The sequence below is a fragment of the Amblyraja radiata genome, chromosome 16 (genome assembly GCF_010909765.2).
Source record: "Amblyraja radiata isolate CabotCenter1 chromosome 16, sAmbRad1.1.pri, whole genome shotgun sequence".
In the NCBI taxonomy this organism is placed as follows: domain Eukaryota; kingdom Metazoa; phylum Chordata; class Chondrichthyes; order Rajiformes; family Rajidae; genus Amblyraja; species Amblyraja radiata.
The window spans coordinates 33,595,692-33,619,796 of record NC_045971.1 but is presented as its reverse complement, the minus strand read 5'-3'; the positions used below and the strand labels follow the sequence as shown (position 1 = coordinate 33,619,796).

The window sequence follows — 24,105 nt, the reverse complement described above, 5'->3', positions numbered from 1 at the left end:
ATGAGAATAGTATGAAGGTGTCCAGTGGCATGGTTGAAATACTTTTGTCATAACCAACTGAGAGATACGCATTGTGCACAAATATGTAGCGGCCTTTATCCTAACATTGGGCTCAGGAGATTTGCCACACCATATCTTCACTCCTATTCAGCAGAGTGGAATCTGGGAAGAATGGCACTGAAGATCAGGAGTGAAGGAAGAGAGCAGATATATGGTACAACCTCAATCATAGAGGAAGCAAGTGAAGACAAACAAAGTTAAAGAATATTTCCTCCAACTTAGGTTTTCCCACAATAGTCAGAAAATAATTTCCAATTTCCAAGGAAAAAGTGGTGCAGCAAGTGAAGCTGCTGATTCTAGGCTCCAGCACCACAGGTTCAATCCTGTCTGCCAGTATTGCCTGTGTAGAGTTTGCACATTTACCATGTGAATGCTTGGTTTTTCCAAGGCGCAGACTACCCACTCAAATCTTTATCATTCATTAATTTCATCCAGGAGAGTTAATGTCATGTATTTGCATCCGAACTTTGAGATTACTAAAGCAGTAATTCCATCCGTTTTCACTTACCCCCAAAATTGACATGGGTAGCATTCAGTAAATCCTTTACTGGTGAGGCAGTCACACACAAAGGAATTTAAATCAGGCCCTCAAACTTTATTTGCACATTTAAAAATCAAATCTTTTGACACAATCAGTTTTTAAGAAAATAGAAATGACTATAGAGCCAGTGTTTAGAAAATTTTGCCATGATTTGATTCCAAAGTAAGTCAAGGTATATAATGCAATAAAAAAGCTGAAGTACAAAAAAAAACAAGTTATCACATGACAGTTAAACCTTGGTATTATTGGAAGACCACAAATAGCAAGTAATCATTTATAGGTATGTGCCATGAACTGTAATAAATCCAACAAAGTATCAAGGCATCCACAATTTTGCTGTACTTTTGAATCTGTGCACTTAAATACTGCAGCTCTGCAGAAGTTTATTTCCAGAATGGTTTTTTGAAGTATGGTTTCTAAATGTTGGAATTAATGACACTTATGAGTGATGGTAAGTTTGTAATTGGGAAGGAATAATTTGCATTGTTGCACACAAAATGCATGAATATAAATGTTAAGTTCTGTAAATTCTCATTTTTACATTTGGATGCATTTGGCATTGGTTATTTGAGCAAAGTTTAGCACCTTAACAATTTCCTATCTAAATTGGCCAAAATTCCCACTGGAAAATAGCATAATTTCATGAACAGTTATCAGTTGTACTGATTTTATAAGATGGTGTTTAATAAAATATAGTTACTGAATGATATATTAATGATCATCATTTCAATTGCTTTACAAATTGATTATATATCACTGTTAATCTCAAAAAAAAAAAAAATGAAACCTTATCAGTATTAGACAAGTAAGAAAGTGCTTGCACCCTTTTGGATTGAGTGTTAAAATGTAATGGATAGTCTGCAGTATGGGTGAACATTTAAATATTCTGCGTATTTACAAGGATTAGTTTTCAAAGTGCAATTAAAGCAGCAAGGTCTAGCAAATCTTTAGTTAATTTCACTGTTGAATAGTAACTCTACTGTACATTTTACACTTTCACAAACTACTGATATAGTTTGCATGTTTGAATAAAGGAGAATGTATGTCTGAATTTTAAAATGAGTTAAGACTTTAAAAAGTTGATAATCCAGAAGATGAACGTGTTTACCAGTGCCAGTGAGAGTGAGTGCAATCTGGCTGCAGACGGTCTTCCTGGTAACACTAGTAGGTCTGTATCAAATCTTGAACCCACATCAAGGAAAGGAACATCTTTATGTTCCTTTTGGAGTTACTGTTTTCAAAATGAAGTGGCAAGGAACTTGTGTCTGTGCGATCATAGTGAAATGATTCATTTTGTATCATCTCGGTTTATATTTGCTGTAAATTGCAAGAACTCGGGAAACGGTCTGCACACGGTGGACAACTCGTATTCTCACTCCCTTGTGCATGATCCTGGATGCAGACCACAGCTAATGTCCCATTTTGTAATCCTGGTACCTTTGTTTGCGTACACAGCGTGGACACGATTGGACACCAGCCTTGCAAACCTTATGGAAAACAGTCCTGCACTTTTTGCACCTAAATAGGAAAAAAAACGAAAACTGGATTATTTGTGAGACTAGCATTTCACAGAAATGAAATGCATTTTAATGTCCATAATTATTTTGGAAGATCAATCTCTTTCTTAAATAGAATTGTGGAAGGAATTGAGATATTGTAAATTGTTTTGAGGTGACATCCAAGAAAGTTTGCCAGTACAGGTGCACAACCTTTAATCCGGAGTTCCGGAAATCGAAAAACTCCGAAAACCGGCCATTTTTCCAGGATGTCGTCTGCACACCAAAGCTCGCGTTTGGCGCCAAACTTGGCCCGAAACGACCCACGGTCAACCCAGGTCTGTACTACTGTAGCGGCTGCCTCCTCCCCGGAGACCGGGGAGACACTTAAACATCTGTAAATCATTGCATAAATGTTAGTCAGTTAGTTTGGAGGGCTTTTATGCGAAGGGGGGGGGACTTTAATTCTTAGTCCCCTACCTGGTCGGAGAGGCGGGAAGCGGGCAATGCCTTACCGGGTCGCCGTGCAGTAAGCTCCGGAGAGCTGTGGCCGCCAACTCCCAGCTGGGGCTGTGGGCGTCCGGCCGCGGGCGGCGCCGGTTGTAGCTCCGACCCCGGCAACTCTACCTCTGGCTGCGCGGCGCTCCAAATCCAGCGCGGCCCGCGGCCGGACGCCCGCAGCCCCAGCACCGCTGTGGCCGCCAACATATTGTGTGTCGGCGGCCACAGCGCTCCGGAGCTTACCGCACGGCTACCCGGTAAGGCATTGCCCGCTCCCCGCTGGTATCCCAGCGCTGCGACGCCGCCGACTGCCAACATCGCGGAGCTGGGGCTGCAGGCGTCCGGCCGCAGGCGGCGCTGGATTTGGAGCGCCGCGCAGCCAGGGGTAGAGTTGCCGGGTTCGGAGCTCCAACCGGCGCCGCCCGCGGCCGGACGAAGCCCCCAGCTCCGCGATGTTGGGAGTCGACGGCCACAGCGCTCCGGAGCTTACTGCACGACGACCCGGTAAGGCATTGCCCGCTCCCCACCTCTCCGACCAGGTAGGGGACTAAGAATTAAAGTATCCCCCTTCACCTCCCCCCCAACCCACCACATAAAATCCCTCCAAACTAACTGACTAACATTTATGCAATGATTTACAATGATTCCCCGGTCTCCGGTGAGGAGGCAGCCGCTCCAGACTTTTCAAGCCGCCCGCGCTACCTACCTAATCTACGCTAAAAATCTTCCATTCGGAAATCCGAAAAATTCCGAAATCCGACAAGTATCTGGTCCCAAGGCTTTCGGATAAAAGGTTGTGCACCTGTATATACTGACATTTTGGAAAAATGAGCTCAGTGATCTCCAAGGCCAGTTATTTAGTTTTTAAATAAAGAAACTTGTTTTTATGCAGAGGGTTACACATCTGAAAAGTTATTTGCCTTAAAATGCAGTTGGTCCAACTGTTGAGGAAATTGGAGGCTGAGATGGAAAGGCATTTGGACACAAATCTGCGAGAGCAGGAAATTGGACTAGCCACATGAATGATTTGAACATCAGTACAGATTTGAACAAATGTATGGACCACTCCGGCTTAGAAACATAGAAACATAGAAAGTAGGTGCAGGAGGAGGCCATTCGACCCATCGAGCCAGCACCGCCATTCATTGTGATCATGGCTGATTGTCCCAAATCAATAACCCGTGCCAGCCTTCTCCCCATATCCCTTGATTCCACTAGCCCCTAGAGCTCTATCTAGCTCTCTTAAATCCATCCGGTGATTTGGCCCCCACTTCCCTTTGTGGCAGGGAATTCCACAAATTCGCAACTTTCTGGGTGAAAATGTTTTTTCTCACCTCAGTCTTAAATGGCCTCCCCTTTATTCTAAGATTGTAGCCCCTGGTTCTGGACTCGCCCAACATTGGGAACATTTTTCCTGCATCTAGCTTGTCCAGTCCTTTTATAAATTTATATGTTTCTATAAGATAGTTATTCTCCAAGATACCTTTGTTTGCGTTGTTGGTACACAAAATTGCTGGAGGAACTCAGCGGGTGCAGCAGCATCTATGGAACGAAGGAAATAGGCGACGTTTCGGGCCGAAACCCTTCTTCAGACTGATGGGGGGTGGGGAAAGAAAGAAGGAAAAAGGGGAAGAGGAGGAGCCCGAGGGCGGGCGGATGGGAGGGTGGGAGGAGACAGCTAGAGGGTGAAGGAAGGGGAGGGGACAGCACAGGCTAGCCAAATTGGGGGAATTCAATGTTGATGCCATAGGGGCGCAAGGACCCCAGACGGAATATGAGGTGCTGTTCCTCCAATTTCCGCTGTTGCTCACTCTGGCAATGGAGGAGACCCAGGACAGAGAGGTCGGATTGGGAATGGGAGGGGGAGTTGAAGTGCTGAGCCACCGGGAGGTCATGTAGGTTAAGGCGGACCGAGCGGAGGTGTTCGGCGAAACGGTCGCCCAACCTACGCTTGGTCTCACCGATGTAAATTAGCTGACATCTAGAGCAGCGGATGCAGTAGATGAGGTTGGAGGAGATACAGGTGAACCTTTGTCGCACCTGGAACGACTGCTTGGGACCTTGAATGGAGTCGAGGGGGGAGGTGAAGGGACAGGTGTTGCATTTCTTGCGGTTGCAACGGAAAGTGCCCGGGGAGGGGGTGGTGCGGGAGGGAAGGGAAGAATTGACGAGGGAGTTGCGGAGGGAGCGGTCTTTGCGGAAGGCAGACATGGGGGGAGATGGGAAGATGTGGCGAGTGGTGGGGTCACGTTGGAGGTGGCGGAAATGGCGGAGGATTATGTGTTGTGTTTGCGTTGTGTTGGCTTCTATTTCTCACATCCAAAAAAGTTCCAATATTTGACAAATACCATCTAAGCTAACTGTTGTATGCACAATATAAAAGATTATTGTTCAATAAGAGATGGTCTGGCTATAATTTGTTTTCTGCCCTTTGAAAGTGCCAAGAAACATTCAGACATGTAGTAGAGGCAGTCAGTCAGGAAGTTACAATACTTGCCAAGAAAGGCTGGATAGTTTTGGAGTGGTGGAGAACAGTTAGTGGGGGGGGGGGGGGGTGAATTACAGTGTCAGTGTCATCAGTAACCAGGTGGTAAGGCAGGGAAAAGGGATGTGAGTACAGGTGCACAACCTTTTATCCGGAGTTCCGGAAACCGAAAAGCTCAGAAAACCGGACATTTTTTCCAGGATGTCGTCTGCACACCAAAGCTCGCGTTTGGCGCCAAACTTGACCCGAAACGACCCACGGTCAACCCAGGTCTGTATTACTGTAGCGGCTGCCTCCTCTCCGGAGACCGGGGAGACACTTAAACTTCTCGGATTTCGGAATTTTTCGGATTTCCGAATGGAAGATTTTTAGCGTAGATTAGGTAGGTAGCGCGGGCGGCTTGAAAAGTCTGGAGCGGCTGCCTCCTCCCCGGAGAATCATTGTAAATCATTGCTTAAATGTTAGTCAGTTAGTTTGGAGGGATTTTATGTGGTGGGGGGGGGGTGAAGGGGGAAACTTTAATTCTTAGTCCCCTACCTGGTCGGAGAGGCGGGGAGCGGGCAATGCCTTACCGGGTCGCCGTGCAGTAAGCTCCGGAGCGCTGTGGCCGCCGACTCCCAACATCGCGGAGCTGGGGCTGCGGGCGTCCAGCCGTGGGCGGCGCTGGATTTGGAGCGCCGCGCAGCCAGGGGTAGAGTCGCCGGGGTCGGAGCTCCAACCGGCGCCGCCCGCGGCCGGACGCCCGCAGCCCCCAGCTCCGCGATGTTGGGAGTCGGCGGCCACAGCGCTCCGGAGCTTACTGCACGGCGACCCGGTAAGGCATTGCCCGCTCCCCGCCTCTCCGACCAGGTAGGGGACTAAGAATTAAAGTTTCCCCCTTCACCCCCCCCCCCCACCACATAAAATCCCTCCAAACTAACTGACTAACATTTAAGCAATGATTTACAATGATTCTCCGGGGAGGAGGCAGCCGCTCCAGACTTTTCAAGCCGCCCGCGCTACCTACCTAATCTACGCTAAAAATCTTCCATTCGGAAATCCGAAAAATTCCGAAATCCGAGAAGTGTCTGGTCCCAAGGCTTTCGGATAAAAGGTTGTGCACCTGTATTTTTTTTGTTGAGTGAAGTTGGGGGAGGTCCATTTTAGAAAGTTCTCCGGAAAATGAAGTTTACTAAAGAAGGCTTATAATTAAATAAACAAAAAAAACATTGATTAAAGTAGAGAAAGAAGGAACTGCAACTGTTTATTTATAAATAAAAGACACAAAGTGCTGGAGTAACTCAGTGGGTCAAGCCACATCCCGAGAGAACATGTCTGAAGAAGGGTCCTGAAATATCATCTATCAATGAGATGCTGCGAGAACTGTTGAGTTACTCCAACATTTTGCCCCTTTTTGCGATGGAAGTGGAATTGATATTCAACAGAATGTACAAAGTAAAGGAAAAAATATATACAACAAATCACAAATTTTGTACTTTTGAATGACAAGCTCGTATCTTAATATGTGCATGACAATTTTTTTCATCATCAAAGAATAGATAATAGTAACTGCACTATAAACAGACACCCATGGAACACAGAAGTACGGTAGGTCCTCTGGCACAATTTACCCGTGCCGTCCAAGATGTTCCATCTATGATAGCCCTACCTGTCGTGTTTGGTCCATATATATCGTTTTAAACCTTTCCCATCCACATTATTGCTCACTAATTGACTTGAAGGAGGTAGTGATGAGCCACCAACATGAGTTGATATAATGGAAGGTACTCCCAATATTATTGTTACGCGTACTGAGACACGATGAAAAGCTGTTTTGCATGCTACCCAATCAAATCAAATAATAATGTCCATAAATACAAACAAACTAAACACAAGTACAATAGGTAAAGAAGGGAAAGATAAAGAGTGTAGATTGCTGGTTAAATAGATTAATGGAATAGTAAGGAGAGATATTAACTTGGATGCTGTCGAATCTGTATGGGTATATCTGCGAAATAGCCAAGGGCAGAAAACACTTGTTGGAGTTGTATACAGACCACCAAACAGCAGTAGTGAGGTTGGGGATAGCACCAAACAGGAAATTAGGGATGTGTGTAGCAAAGGTACAGCAGTTATCATGGGTGACTTGAATCTACATATAGATTGGGCTAACCAAATTGGTAACAACACAGAGGAGGAGGATTCCTGTTTTTTTAAGCGGAACCAACCAGAAGGCAGGCCATCCTAGACTGGATATTGTGCAATGAGGAAAGATTAGTTAGCAATCTTGTTGTGCAAAGGCCTTTGGGCAACAGTGACCATAATATGGTTGAATTCTGCATTAAGATGGAGAGCAACAGAGGTAATTCGGAGACAAGGGTCCTGAACTTAAACATAGGTAATTTTCATGGTACGAGACGGGAATTGGCTGGGATAGACTGGCAAACGATACATAAGCATTGACGGTAGATATGCAATGGCAAAGATTTAAAGATTGCATGGATGAATTATAATCATCCCTGTCTGACGTAAACATAAAACAGGGAAGGCGGTTCAACCGTGGCTCATGAGGGAAATTAGAGATAATGTTAAATCCAAGGAAGAGGTATATAAATTGGCCAGAGGAGAAGGGGAGGTGCAACGAGACCTGTGTGTCTTTGTACATCAGTCACTGAAAGTAAGCATGCAGGTACAGCTGGCAGTGAAGAAAGCAAATGGCATGTTGGCGTTTAGAGCAAGAGGATTTGAGTATGGGAGCAAGGTGGTCCTACTGCAGTTGTACATGGCCCTGTTGAGACCACACCTGGAGTATTATATGCAGTTTTGGTCCCCTAATTTGAGGAAGGACATTCTTGCTATTTATGGGAGTGCAGCGTAAGTTCACCAGGTTAATTCCCAGGATGGCTGGACAGGCATATGATGAAAGAATGGATAGACTAGGCTTATATTCACGGGGATTTAGAAGGATCAGAGGGGATCTTATGGAAACATAAAATTCTTAAGCAATTGGACAGGCTAGATGCAGGAAAAATGTTCCCGATGTTGGGGGAGTCTAGAACCAGGGACTGAGGTGACCGTTTAGGACTGAGGTGAAGAAAAACTTTTTCACCCAGAGAGTTGTGAATCTGTGGAATTCTTTGTCACAGAAGGCATTGGAGGCAAATTCACTGGATGTATTCGAGAGAGAGTTAGATATAGTTCTTAGGGCTAATGGAATCAAAGGATATGGGGAGAAAGCAGGAATGGGGGGACAGTTTTGGAAGATCAGCCATGATCATATTGAATGGCGGTCCTGGCTTGAAGGGCCAAATGGCCTACTCCTGCACCTATTTTGTATGTTTCTATGTATTCATGGAAAAGTATTAAAGGAGGTACAAAATGGGTGCAGTAGCAGCAGGCACAGGACAGTCAAAGTCAAAGTTATTTGTCACTTGCACCAACTAAGGCACAGTGAAATGAATTTGTCAGCAGCGATACAATTAAACAAAGAACACACAATACACAATAGAATTTAACATAAACATCCACCACAGCATTCTTCACGGTGGTGGAATGCAACAAAGTTCAGTCAATCCTCCTCCTTTATTCATCCATGGTCGGGGCCATAAACACTCCGTAGTCACTGCTACGGTTGCCTGGATGTACAGGTCGAACACGCTTAGCGGCTTGGAGTGTCCGAATCGGCCACTTTCATACCGGAGACCGCAGCTTCAGGATGTTATAGGCTGCAGGCCGGCGGTCGGAGCTCTTCTCCGGAGATCCCCGGCAAGGAATCCCAGGCTCCGGATGGTAAGTCCACGCCACGCCCGCTGCTAGAAGCTCCACAGACCACAGCCCCATGATGCCAAAGTCACCAGGCCAGCGATCGGAGCACTCTTTTCTGGCGACCCCCGGCAAGGGTTTGCCCCGCTCCGCGATGGAAAAGTCCACGCTGCGCCTGCTGCTGAAGCTCTGGGCCCGACTCCGGGAAAGGCCGCTCCAATCCAAGTTGTTAGGCCGCGAGGGGGTAGGCGGAGAAGCGACATGAAAAAGTCACCTCTCCGTCGAGAAAGTGACTGAAAAGCAGTTTTCGCCTTTCCCCCCCACCATCCCCCACATAAGACACACCGAGAGAAACTAAAACAAACAATTGGACATACTAAAAAAAACAAAAAAAGTCAAAATAATGAACACGCTGCTGGCAAGGCCCCCAACAGACCGACCCCCAACCGTCACTGTAATACAATGGGCTACAGCCATGAGAACACAAAACTAAGTCAAAAGTATAGGCAATTCCGTTCCTCAAGCCAGTTCGTCATTCAATATGATCATCACTACTCTGTCCCGAATGGCCTACTCCTGCACCTAATTTCTATGTTTCTATGTTTCTTAGTCCCAGACTTCACTGTGCTAGTTCCAGTGCTGGTGAGCACAGATCATCAGCACTGAAAATGCAATTTCAAAGAGCTCTTTTAAAACAGGAAGAACAGTGGATAAACAATAACTGCAGCTGCTGAAAATCTGAAACAAAAATAGAAAATGCTGCCCAGCATCTGTGAAATGAAAAACAGTCAACAATTTGGGTCTGTGACTCTGCCAGGTCTGGGAAAAAGATAATTCTCGTCTGTTTTCCTTGGAAGGGAAGGTGGGGAGGAATGTGTGGAACAAAGAGTATGGATGTGGTAGGACAAGCCAAAATGGCTTAATGGGAACAGTTATCAACACATTAAGCTACTAGGCATGTGTTGATAGCAAGATTGCAGAACTTGCCCAGAAAGCTGCAATTACGTAAATAAGACAAGAAAACAGAAAATGGTAAATGCTGGAAAAACTAAACAGGTCAGACAGCAATAATGGAAAGAGAAACAATTAACGTTTCAGGGAGAGGACCCTAAATCAGACCTGAGAAAGATAGAAACAAATTAGACACAAGGAACTGCAGGTAGTGATTTACATAAAACTGACAAAATGCCGGAGTAACTCAGCGGGTCAGGCAGCATCTCTGGAGAACGTGATAGCAATGTTTCGGGTAGGGAGCCTTCTTTAGAAAAGTATGAGTAGCACCAAAATGTGGGCAAAATCCATTTAGCCTGACACTTTAATATGCAAGGCATAAGAGGATATGGTCCTAATGTGAACAACTGGGATTAGAGTAGATGGGCAGAAAGGACAACATGGATGTGGTGGTCCAAAGGGCCCATTTCAGTGCTGTGGGATTCTATGACTCATGAGATCATGCAATAGGAGTAGAATTAGGCCAGTTGGCCTGACAAGTCTACTCCACCATTCAATCATGGCTGATCTATCTCTCCCTCCTAACCCCATTCTCCTGCCTTAGAAACATAGAAAATAGGTGCAGGAGGAGGCCATTTGGCCCTTCGAGCCAGCACCGCCATTCATTGTGATCATGGCTGATCGTCCCCAATCAATAACCCGTGCCTGCCTTCTCATCATATCCCTTGATAGAAACATAGAAAATAGGTGCAGGAGGAAGAACCCTTCTCCCCATAATCTCTGACACACGTACAAATCTATCTATCTCTGCCTTAAATATATCCACTGATTTTGCCACCACAGCCTTCTGTGGCAAAGAATAACAGATTCACCACCCTGGTGGAATATCTCCGTCAGAGTGAAATACAGTAGATTCTTTGAATTACCATCGCAGTCTCTTCTTCAGATTTCAATCTTGTTCGAATCAGGCACATTCGACTGAGATTAAAGGATTCCCAAATAAACCTGATGGGCAAATTTCAATCCATTTTACCAATGTAGAGGAGAGGGAAATGTTAGGGTTTTGAAAAATTGTCAATAGCCAGCTTTTTATAAACTTAGCTTTTATGTGATTTTTAGTTTACTCTGAATGTAGACTTCAACTGCCTCAGGTGATCCATAGGGCCATCAGTAACTATTGACTTGATTGCACCATTCAAATTTAAAAAATCTTCTGATTAATCCCTCATTAATCTATAGGGACGGCATGGTGACACAACGGTAGAGTTGCTGCATTACAGCGCCAGAGACACGGGTTCAATCCAGACTACGGGTTCTGACTGTACGCAGTCTGTACGTTCTCCCCGTGACCACGTGGGTTTTCTCTGAGATTTTCGGTTTCCTCCCACACTCCAAAGGCGTACATATTTGTAGGTTAATTGTAAAAAATTGTCCCTAATGTGTGTAGGTAGTGCAGGGATCACTGGTTGGTGTGGACTCGGTGGGCCGAAGGACCTGTTTTCGCACTGTATCTCTAAACTAAACTATTCAGCAGAGAGCTTCATAAAGAGTGCATCAACATTACAATGTCAGAGTCTCCCTATCAATGGATGTTCTTTTGTCCTATCCATCTTTCATCATTCTCTTCGAAATTTAAAATTAACCTGTTACTAGTTTTAATAAAGTCTTTGATCCGATTCATTAACTATTGTTTAATCACAGTTGTTGCCATGCCTGCTACGTGTTTCCAGAATACTTTTTTTAAACATTTAATCATGTAAAGTTGTCCACATTGTTTTCCGTGTTTAACAAAGAAAAGTCTGTGCCACGTCCAATGAAAAACACAAAACCCCCAACAGCATTATGGAAAACAACACCATGTCTACAATCTGCAGAAGGGTCCTGACCAGAAACATTACCTATCGATGTCCTACAGAGATGCTGCCTGACCCGCTGAGTTACTCCAGCATTGTATGTCCTTTCTGGCTACAATCAGCTGATTCAATGAGCAGCAACATCAAAGAGGCTGGGATTGAGCACCAGCACTTCACATTCAAATACAATAAAAACCATACACTATTAGTCATAGAGTGACACAGTGGGGAAACAGGCCCTTCGGCCCAACTTGCCCACACCGGCCAACAATGTCCCAGCTACACTAGTCCCACTTAGCTGCACTTGGTCCATATCACTCCAAAACTGTCCTATCCATGTTCCTGTCTAACTGTTTCTTAAACAATGGGATAGTCCCAGCCTCAACTACCTCCTAGAAACATAGACATAGAAACATAGAAATGGGTGCAGGAGGAGGCCAGTCGGCCCTTCGAACCAGCACCGCCATTCATTGTGATCATGGTTGATCGTCCCCAATCAATAACCCGTGCCTGCATTCTCCCCGTATCCTTTGATTCCACTAGGCCCTAGAGCTCTATCTAACTCTCTCTTAAATCCATCCAGTGATTTGGCCTCCACTTCCCTCTGTGGCAGGGAATTCCACAAATTCAACTCTCTGGGTGAAAAAGTTTTTTCTCACCTCAGTCTTAAATGGCCTCCCCTTTATTCTAAGACTGTGGCCTCTGGTTCTGGACTCGCCCAACATTGGGAACATTTTTCCTGCATCTAGCTTGTCCAGTCCTTTTATAATTTTATATGTTTCTATAAGATATCCCCTCATCCTTCTAAACTCCAGTGAATACAAGCCTAGTCTTTTCAATCTTTCCTCTGGCAGCTTGTTCGATACACCCACCACCCTTTGTCTGAAAAAGTTATCCCTTGGATTCCTATTAAACCTTTTCCACTTCACCTTGATTCCACTTCACTCTGGTCCTCGATTCCCCTACTCTGGGCAAGAGACTCTGTGCATCTACCCGACCTATTCCTCTCATGATTTTATATGCCTCTATAAGATCTCCCCCCATCCTCCTGCTCTCCATGGAATAGAGACCCAACTCAACCTCGCCCTATAGCTCACACCCTCTAGTCCTGGCAACTTCCTCGTAAATCTTTTCTGAACCCTTATAAGCTTGACAATATTCTTCAAATTACTACAAAAAGATCAGCAGTACATTAAATATCTATAACATATTAGACGTTTGGATGAAGGTTAATCTCCATTTGCAAATGTATCAACTTGTTTTTCTAATTGGAAGCTGTGTGTGCAGATTCTTCAAATACTCTAATTGCCAATGTATGCTACGTCTTCTTGTTGAATTTTTCCTGTAGTTCACCGGCTTTGTACATAGTCTGATAAGAACTGTAGTTGCTAGTTGAGAGTTGAACTGCATACCTTGTAGTTGATTCAAATTCAAAAGGGAAGATGATGTCGTCACTGCTGCAGATCTGGCAGATGAAGCCTCGCTGAGTACAAAGGTCACACATATAGACGTGATTGGTGGCATAATGGATAGCCTGCTGTATGAATGCTTCAAACATTCCATGGGCTATCTGCAAGATGAACGAATGTCGTTGGCATACAGCTTAATTAGTACACTAAATAACATGTTTTTTTCATATAGACACATTAACTATCTTAGCAAGTTTTCGTCAGGGCATGTATACATTCAAAAATACCACAGAAACACTAGTGTGCAAAATATGAATTTCAGAGTTGATGCATGGTGAAATACACTGAGATTTCTGTGTTTCAAACATGGTTTGAAAATCATGCAAGAGATAATCAATGAATCATTTTTTCTCTTGCTCAAGATCAGGTGAATCCATTCTGTAATGCTTCTTTCAGCATACTTCAATACTTTGTCAGGTTTCTTAAGTTTTACATAAGCTTTTCTTATCAGGGTGGGAAGAAGTGTAGTCTAGATAGCTGTGGGAGTCAGTAGGTTTGTAGTAGTTCAATAGTCTGTCTCCTGTGATTGAGACAGTGAGATCCAGAAACGGTAGGGAGATGTCAGAGATGATCCAAGTGAATTTGAGTGCCAGATGGAAATTAGTGGTGACGTTGATGAAGTCAGTGAGTTTTGCATGGGTGCAGGAGGTAGCATCGATGCAGTCGTCAATGTAGTAGAGGTAGAGGTCAGTGAGTTCTGCATGGGTGCAAACCTACTGACTCCCATAGCTGTCTAAGCACTCTTCTTCCCACCCTGCTCCTGTAAAGACTCTATTCCCTACTCCCAATTCCTCCGTCTCCGCATCTGTGCCCAGGATGAGGTTTTCTATACTAGATAGAAGATGTCCTCATTCTTTAGGAAACGCTCTTCCATTATTGATAAGGCTCTCACTAGGGTCTCCTCGATAACTCCACTCTTGTTCCCCCTCCCCCTCCCCATATTCGCAACAAGGAGAGAGTCCCCTTTGTCCTCACCTTCCACCCATCAGCAGTCGCATACAGCATATACTCCTCAAACACTTTCACCACTTCCAACGGTATCCCACTCTGGCCACATCTTCACAACTCCACCCCTTTCTGCTTTCTGCAGAGACCATTCCCTCGCAACTTCCTGGTCAACTCGTCCCTTCCCACTCAAACCACCCCCTACCCGTACTTTCCCCTGCAACCACAGGAGATGAAACACCTGTCCCTTTACCTCTCCCCTTGGCTACATCCAAGGACCCCGACAGTCTTTTCAGGTGAGCAGAGGTTCACTTGCACCTCCTCCAACCTCATCTACTGTACCCGCTGTTCCAGATGTCAACCTCTGTACAAGCGCAGGCTCGGCGATCGTTGAACAACTTCGCTCAGTCCGCCTTAACCTACCTGATCTCCCGGTTGCTTAGCACTCCCCCTCCCATTCCCAATCTGACCTTTCTGTCCTGGGCCTCCTCCATTGTCAGAGTGAGGCCCAGCGTAAATTGGAGGAACAGCACCTCATATTTCACTTGGGTAACTTATACCCGAACGGTATGAACATTTACTTCTGTAACTTCAAATAGCCCTTGCTTTCCCTCTCTCTCTCCATCCCTTCCTCCTACCCAGTTCCCCCACCAGTCTTACTGTCTCTGACTACATTCTATCTCTGTCCCGCCCACTCCCCTGACATCAGTCTGAAGAAGGGTCTCGACCCAAAACGTCACCCATTCCTTCTCTCCAGAGATGTTGCCTATCCTGCTGAGTGACTCCAGCATTTTGTGTCTACCTTTGATTTAAACCAGCGCAGTTCGTTCCTACACATTTTCTACCGTAGAACAGTTCACAGCAGCTCAACAAAGCATTCGATAAGGTTCCACATGGTAAGCTGCTTTGGAAGGATAGGCGGCATGGGATCCAAGGAGAGATCGCTCAATGGATAGAAAATTGGCTTAATGGAAGGAAGCAGAGGGTGATGATAGAAGGTTGTTTCTCGGACTGGAGGCCTGTGACTATTGGTGTGCCTCAGGGTTTGGTGCAGGGCCCGTTAGTGTTTATCATCAATTTCACTGATTTGGATGAGAACATACATGGCAAGATTAAGCAAGTTTGCAGGTGCTACAAAAGTGGGTGGCTTTGCAGATAGCAAAGATGGTTGTGAAAAATTGCTCCAGGATCTTGATCGATTGGCCAGATGGGCTGTGGAATGGTTGATGGAATTTAATGCAGAGAAATGTGAGGTATTGCATTTTGGGAAGTCTAACATGGGCAGGACCTACTGTGAATGGTAGGCCTCTGGGGATTGTTGTAGAGCAGAGGGAATTTGGTGTGCAGGTGCATGGTTCCTTGAAGGTGGAGTCACAGGTAGATCGGGTAGTCAAAGAGGCTTTTGGCACATTGGCCTTCATCAGTCAGAGTATTGAGTATTGAAGTTGGGAGGTCATGTTGTAGTTGTATAAGGCGTTGGTGAGGCCACATTTAGAGTATTGTGTTCAGTTCTGGGTACCGAGTGATAGGAAAGATGCTGTCAAGCTGGAAAGGGTACATTTATGAGGATGTTGCCAGGTCTGAGCTGTAGGGAGAGGTTGAGTAGGGTGGGACTCTATTCCTTGGAGAGCAGGAAAATTATATTATAGAGGTGTATAAAATCATGAGAGGAATAGTTCGGGTAGACGCACAGAATCTCTTGCCCAGAGTAGGTGAATCGAGGACCAGAGGACAAAGGTGAAGGGGAAAAAATTTAATAGGAAACTGAGGGGTAACCTTTTCACATAAAGGGTGGTGGGTGTACTGGAGCCTACCAGAGAGAAGGCAATTCTGGATTTAGTGTTGTTTAAAGAACCAGATTTAATAAGGGAATTCAAGGTAAAGGAACCACTTGGAGGTAGTGGCCATAATATGATAAGTTTTAATCTGCAATTTGAGAGGGAGAAGGTTAAATCAGAAGCGTCAGTGCTGCAGTTGAACAAAAGGGACTATGAAGGCATGAGAGATGAGCTGGCCAAGGTCGACTGGAGAAGGATCCAAGCAGCAATGACGATGGAACAGTAATGGCAGGAATTTCTGGGCATAATCCAGAAGATGTAGGATCATTTCATTCCAAAGAGGAAGAAAGGTTCTAAGGGGAGTAAGAGGCAACCGTGGCTGGCAAGAAAAGTTAGGGATGGAAAGAAAAGGTGTTTAACACAACAAAGAGTAGCAGGAAACCACAAGATTGGGAAACTTTCAAAGAACAACAGAAGTTAACAAAAAGGGCAATACGGGGTGAAAAGATGAAGTACGAGGGTAAGCTGGCAAAAAAATATAAAGAAGGACAGTAAAAGTTTCTTTAGCTATTTAAGAGAAAAAGAGTAGCAAAGACAAATGTGGGTCCCTTGAGGGCAGAAACAGGTGAAATTATTATGGGGAACAAGGAAATGGCAGAAATGTTGAACAGGTACTTTGGTTCTGTCTTCACTAAGGAAGACAAACAATCTCCCAGATATACTAGAGGACAGAGGATCTAGGGAGTCAGAGGAACTGAAAGAAATTTGCATTTGGCGAGAAATAGTATTGGGTAGACTGATGGGACTGAAGGCTGATAAATCCCCAGGGCCTGATGGTCAGATTCCCAGGGTACTCAAGGAGGTGGCTCAGGGAATTGTGGATGCATTGGTGATCATTTTCCAATGTTCTACAGATTCAGGATGAGTTCCTGTGGATTGGAGGATAGCTAATGTTATCCCACTTTTCAATAAATAAGCAAGATAGAAAACGGGGAATTACAGATCAGTTAGCCTGACATCGGTGGTGGGGAGGATGCTAGAGTCAATTATTAAAGAAGTAATAATTGCGCATTTGGATAACAGTAAAAGGATTAGTCAGCATGGATTTATGAAGCGGAAATCCTGCTTGACTAATCTTCTGGAATTTTTTTAGGATGTGACAAGTAAAATGGATGAAGGAGAGCCAGTGGATGTAGTGTATGTGGACTTTCAGATAGCCTTTGATAAGGTCCCACACATGAGATTAGTGGGCAAAATTATAGCACATGGTATTATGGGTGGGGTATTGACATGGATAGAGAATAGGTTGGCAGACAGGAAACAAAGAGTAGGAATAAACGGGTCTCTTTCAGAATGGCAGGCAGTGGCTAGTGGAGTGCCGCAAGACTCGGTGTTGGGCCGCAACTGTTTACAATATTTATGATTTAGATGATGGGATTAAAAGTATTTGCAGATGACACAAAGCTGGGTGGCAGTGTGATCTGAGAAGAGGATGCTAGGAGATTGCAGGGTGACTTGGACAGGTTGAGTGAGTGGGCAGATGCATGGCTGATGCAGTATAATGTTGATAAATGTGAGGTTATCCACTTTGGCTGCAAGAACAATGAGGCAGATTATTATCTCAATGGTGTCAGATTATGAAAAAGGGAAGTGCAACGAGACCTGGGTGTCCTTGTACACCAGTCACTAAAAGTAAACAGGCAGGTACAGCAGGCAGTGAAGAAAGCTAATGGCATGTTGGCCTTCATAACGAGAGGATTTGAGTATTGGAGTAAAGAGGTCCTACTGCAGTTGTACACGGCCCTGTTGAGACCACAGCTGGAGTATTGTGTGCAGTTTTGGTCTCCTAATTTGAGGAAGGACATCCTTGCTATTGAGGCAATACAGCGTATGGTCCACGAGGATAATCCCCGGGACGACGGGACTGTCATATGAAAGATTGGATAGACTGGGCTTGTATTCACTGGAGTTTAGAAGGATGAGGGGGAATCTTATAGAAACATATAAAATTATAAAAGGACTGGACAAGCTAGTTGCAGGAAAAATGTTTCCAGTGTTGGGGGAGTCCAGAACCAATGGCCACAGTCTATGAATAAAGGGGAAGCCATTTAAAACTGAGATGAGAAAACCCTTTTTCACCCAGAGTGGTGAATTTGTGGAATCCTCTGCCACAGAAGGCAGTAGAGACCAATTCACTGAATGAAATTAAAAGAGAGTTAGATACAGCTCTAGGGGCTAGTGGAATCAAGGGATATGGAGAGAAAGCAAGCACGGGTTACTGATTGTGGATGATCAGCCATAATAATAATAATAATAATAACTTTATTTATAAAGCACTTTAAACAACTGCAGTTGCCACAAAGTGCTGTACATGAGAACTCATGAACAAAAAGCTATTACAAACAATTAAAAACCATTAAAAACCGTAAAACGAAGGACTATAAAAAACACACTAAAAATTAAAAGACATTAAAAGCACTAAAAACAGGAGCAATGCCTCAGCCAGTGTCGAAAGCCAAAGAATAAAAATGTGTTTTTAGGGAGGATTTGAAGATGGACAGTGAGGGGACCTGTCTGATGTGCAGCGGCAAGGTGTTCCAGAGTGCCGGAGCAGCAACAGAAAAGGCTCTATCCCCTCTGAGCTTCCGCTTAGACCTTGGTACCTCAAGGAGCAGCTGATCAGCTGACCTGAGGCACCGGGCAGGAGCATATAGGTGGAGCAGCTCAGAGAGGTAAGGCGGGGCGAGCCCATTCAACGATTTAAAAACAAATAAAAGAATTTTGAAATGAACTCGAAAGTGCACTGGGAGCCAGTGAAGGGAGGCCAAAATTGGCCTAATGTGCTCCCTCTTTCGAGTTCCGGTCAAAAGGCGTGCGGCAGCATTTTGAACAAGCTGGAGACGAGCCAATGAAGCTCGTGCGACTCCAGAGTAGAGTGCGTTACAGTAATCCAGCCTAGATGTAATAAAGGCATGGATTACTGTTTCAAAATGCTGCCGCTCGAGAATGGGCTTCACCTTTGCCAGCTTCCTTAGGTGAAAGAAGCTGGACTTAACCACCTATTTTAAAATCATCTAGTTTAAAATCACCGTCCATCCTAAAACCCAGGATCACAATGAATGGCGGTGCAGGCTCGAAGGGCTAAATGGCCTCCTCCTGCACCTATTTTCTATGTTTCTATGTAGGCCAGGTTAATCTCCCCCTACAGTTCGGTCCCTGATTCCCTGGTATCATCCTCATAAATTGTCTGTGTACTCTTTCCAAAAGCAGGGTGATTAAAATTGAACATATGCTCCAGGTGCAGCCTCACAAATATATTGTGCAACTGTAACATAACATCTCAACATATATGCTCAATTCCCTTACTGAGAATTCTCAAAGTCACTCTAATTGAATGTACCAAAAGCCTCCTTCAGCACCCCATCTACCTATGACACCACTTTCAGGAAACTATTACATATTCCTAGATCCCTCCACTCCACAACACTCACCAGGGCTCTACTGTGAAATCCCTGCCCTGAGTGGACTTCCCAAGATGCAACACCTCAGGCTTATCCAAATTAAACTCCATTAGCAATTCCTCAGTCCATTTGCCCAGCTGATCACGATCCCGTTGTAAATCTGGATAACCATCTGCATTGACTGTGATACTATCTATTTTAGTATCAAATACAAACATACTGATCCTGCCAAAGTACAATTTCATCCAAATCATTGATATAAACTACAGCAGCAATGGGCTCAGCACCGACCTACAAGGCACATCACCAGTCATAGGCCTCGAGTCTGAAAAACAACGTTGCACCACCTGCTTCCTCTCATGAAGCCAATTCTGTAACCAGTTCGCTAACTCTCTCTGGTGCTCATGCAAAATCAACTTAGAGCAGCCTACCTTCAAAGGTCTTGCTGAAGTCCACACAGACTATGTCTACTGTCATGTCCTCGTCAACCTTCTTAGTTATTTCTTTAAAAAACTAAAAATGAGTGAGACACGAGCTCCCACAAACAAAACCATGCTGATGATCCCTAATCAACCACTGTCTATCTATTTGCATGTTATCTTATCCTCCAGAATCCTCTCCATTAACTTTCCTAGCACAGAGGTTAGGCTCACTGGTCTATAGTTCCTTGTTTTTCTTTACAATCCATGTCCAGTGAAAGAAGCACAACATTAGGACATCCAGATGTGACTGAATCATGTTAATCTTTTGGCTATGGGATGCAGCATAACTATGTGGGACATATATTAGGCAGTAATGCAGATTCTCCAATGCCTTCATCACGACATTTGGAAAATATGCTGCAAAATTCCAAATTGGTAAGATCTGAGAATTAATTTAGGCTGATGAAGTAACATTTATTAAAATGAATGATTATAATTTAAAAAATCACATATTTTACATTACATTGTAGAACATAAATAAGGAAGTTAAAAATCATTGACCTGTCGAAGATCAGAGACACTGTATAGATGGGCTGATTCCAAGAGATACTTCTTCTGATCCAACCTGAAAAAGATAACCAATGCTAAATGTTCCACATTGCTAAAGGGAAGTATCTTTTTTTATTCACGTTAAACAGCTTATTTCTTTAAACAAATATGGAACGACAGCCAATGATGGAGAAGGCTTGTTTTCGAGAAGAATGAGGCCAGTTCCCTGGCAGTGGAAAAAGCTAGTCAATGGAGCAAATAACCCACAGTGGAACTCAACCTGGAACTTCCTCCCCAATAGCAATATGGGAGTTGCCTCACCAGTGGGACTGTGTAGCTTCATAAAAGCAGTCTCACCATTTTTCCAAAGGCAATGCATGCAATGCCCAATTCCCATGAATGAATAAATGAAAAACAGATGGAATAACAGATGGGACACCACGGTGGCGCTGCGGTTCAGGTACAGCACCAAAGACCCAGGTTCAATCCTGACTGGGTGCTGTCTATATGGAGTTTGTACTTTCTTCCTGTGACCGCTTTTGTTTTCTCCGGCTGCTCCAGTTTCCTCCCCCACTCCAAAATCGTACAGGTTTATAGGTTAATTGCAGGGCTCTCGCTTAACTTTTTTTCCCTGTTGCCAGTCGGGCAACCATGGCAGCTTTTTAGGATGCCAAATTACAGTTTAGGTGGTAATTTAAGACGGTTTGCATGACGCGTGTGACAATGTGCTCGGACGAAGTGCGTAGTTACCAGTCGGAATTATGCCCAATGAAGCATTCACATATTATGTTTAAGAAGGAACTGCAGATGCTGGAAAATCGAAGGTAGACAAAAGTGCTGGAGAAACTCAGCGGGTGCAGCAGCATCTATGGAGCGAAGGAAATAGGCAACGTTTCAGGCCGAAACCCATTAGTCTGAAGAAGGGTTTCGGCCCAAAACGTTGCCTATTTCCTTCGCTTCATAGATGCTGCCGCATCCGCTGAGTTTCTCCAGCACTTTTAAATAACTCACAAACTAAACATATTCACCAAGACAATCAAGACATGATATATACCACAATGACATGCAGCAAAATTATAATACAGTACCTCAACTCTTTTTACACATTGCAATGAATGCAATTTCTATTAGTTCTTTACACTTCCAAACAAAAATGTGGTTGGATTATTCAGCGTATGATCAACCTGTGTCAATAAATCCTGGACTTTGGTAACATATATGCTTAACCATACACACTACAGATTAATGCAAGCATGTTTTCTGTGAAGGACCTAAAATTACCATGACATGGTCATAGCATGGGTCATTATTGCTATTGGCACAGAAACACTCTGGCTTTCCACATAATTTATCCATAACAAAATATACAGGTTGCGAGGAAATTTCTAAAGGCATTTCATGATAATAGCTGTTAAAACTGACTATACCCATCTGACAGGTTAAACATTACACTACCTGACAAGAGATGGCCAAAGGACATAACTGCAGCAAATGTTATTTTGGTAATATGTTTAAAGGTGTCAAAACAAATAACACATTGGGAATTAAAACACATTTGATTGCTTTCCGTTATCAAACATAGTCAATGTTCGCTCTGAAGACCATGAAGCACAATAGGGTCAGGGGGTGTGTGAATCAGTGCGGGGTGGATAGATTGCGGGTGTTGAGAAGGCAATCGGTGCGGAATGGATGGATTGAGGCAGGTGAATTAGTACGTGTTGGTTGGAGTATGTAAAATTATGAAGGGAGAGCATGGGGATGTCAGTGGTGTTGAATGAGGGGATCACTACAGGATGGATGGGGGATCACTACAGGAAGCATGAGGGGATCAGTAAAAGATGAATGGGGAGATCACTACAGGATGGATGAGGTGAGGCAGCATCTATGGAGCGAAGGAAATAGGCAACGTTTCGGGTCAAAACCCTTCTTCAGACTGATGGGAGGGTGGGGGAGGGGGGCAGGTGCGGGAAGAAGAAAGGAAGTGGGTTGAGGGAGAGCTGAGAAGAGGAGGAGAAAGTAGGGACTACCTGAAATTAGAGAAGTCAATGTTCATGCCGCTGGGGTGCAAACTGCCCAAGCAAAATATGAGGCACTGCTCCTCCAGTTCAAGGTGGTCCTCACTCTGGCCATGGTGGAGGCCCAGGACAGAAAGGTCGGATTCGGAATGGGAGGGGGAGCTGAAGTGTTGAGCCACCGGGAGAACAGGTTGGTTATTGCGAACCCAGCGGAGGTGTTCGGCAAAGCAGTCGCCAAGCCTACGCTTGGTCTCACCGATGTAGAGCAGCTGATATCTTGAGCAGCGGATGCAATAGATCAGGTTGGAGGAGGTGCAGGTGAACCTCTGCCACACCTGTAAAGACTGTTTAGGTCCTTGAATGGAATCAAAGGGGGAAGGTAAAGCGACAAGTGTGGCATTTCCTGCAGTTGCAAGGGAAGGTGCCCGGAGAGGGGGTGGGAAGGGTGGGAAGGGACGAATTGACCAGGGTGTTACGGAGGGAGCGGTCTCTGCGGAAAGCAGACAGGGAGGAGATGGAAAGATGTGGCAAGTGGTGGGATCACTTTGGAGGTGGCGAAAATGTCGGAGGATTATTTGTTGCATGTGATGGCTGGTAGGATGGAAGGTGAGGACAAGGGGGACTCTGCCCTTGTTACTAGTGGGGGGGGGGGGGGATGAGGAGTGAGAGCAGAGTCACCGGGTATAGAAGAGACCCTGGTGACAGCCTCATCTAGGTTACACAAGATTGTAGAATTCAAAGTCTACATTGTAAGCTACCCAAGGAGAATGTGCGGCGCTGTTCTTCCAGATTGCGTGTAGTCTCACTTTGGCAATGGAGGCTACCCAGGACAGAAAGACCAGCGTAGGAATGGGAAGGGGAGTTAAAATAATTTGCAACTGGAAGATCCATTAGGCCTTGGCTGACCAAGTACAGGAGTAAATGCCATATTAAAGTACAAATTACATGACATGACATACAAGCTAATTTTAAATGAGCAAAGGAATACAATTAAACTTGTACGGTGTGCGTCTCCCAAAGTGTCATATGGGGGACGAACTATTCAGAGTGAACTCAACGTCAAATGCAACTACAACAGAGTAACCACCGGGTGGCGCTAGCAATGGCTGCCTCACCAACTGTCCGTTCCTTCTTTGTTGTTGTAATAGTATGTGTGAAATGTATGTTTTTAGTGTTCTTTGGCTTGTTTTATGTGGGAGTTGGGGGGGGAGGGGTTGGGGGTAACTTTTTTTATATCTCTTACCTTGACGGAGATGCGATTTTTTTCCCCCATATCGTATCTCCGTCTGCACTGCGGCGTAACATCGAGCAGTTGGTGACCTTTGCTGGAGACCGACTTCAGGAGCTCCAACCGCGTGAGCCTGGGGACTTTTAACATCTTGGATCTCGCGGTCTCAGTTTAGAGACTGACCGGGAGCTCCAAGCCGCAGGAGCTTCGACCGCCCCGACGCGAGAGCTTCGATCGCCCCGACGCGAGAGCTTCGATCGCCCCGACGCGGGAGCTTCGATCGCCCCGACGCGGGAGCTTCGATCGCCCCGACGCGAGAGCTTCGATCGCCCCGACGCGAGAGCTTTGATCACCCCAATGCGAGAGCTTCGATCGCCCCGACGCGGGAGCTTCGACCACCCCGACGCGGGAGCTTCGATCGCCCCGACGCGGGAGCTTCGATCGCCCCGACGCGAGAGCTTCGATCGCCCCGACGCGAGAGCTTCGATCGCCCCGACGCGGGAGCTTCGATCGCCCCGACGCGAGAGCTTCGATCGCCCCGATGCGAGAGCTTTGATCATCCCGATGCGAGAGCTTTGATCACCCCAATGCGGGAGCTTCGATCGCCCCG

At 45.1% G+C, this 24,105-nt stretch overlaps 1 protein-coding gene across 4 annotated transcripts in view; it reads right to left on the bottom strand.

Moving 5' to 3' along the window:
• Positions 1-634: 634 nt before the first annotated feature.
• plekhm1 (pleckstrin homology and RUN domain containing M1) overlaps positions 635-24,105 on the bottom strand; it is a 65,794-nt gene continuing 42,323 nt past the window's right edge. For all 4 annotated transcript variants that reach the window (XM_033035428.1, XM_033035427.1, XM_033035429.1 and 1 more), the window contains exons 10-12: positions 20,265-20,328; positions 13,041-13,198; positions 635-2,119 (exon numbers count right to left, since the gene is read on the bottom strand). In XM_033035428.1, the coding sequence (XP_032891319.1) occupies positions 2,011-2,119; positions 13,041-13,198; positions 20,265-20,328 (331 nt within the window). In that variant the 3' untranslated portion in view covers positions 635-2,010. The remainder of the gene's footprint in view (positions 2,120-13,040; positions 13,199-20,264; positions 20,329-24,105) is intronic.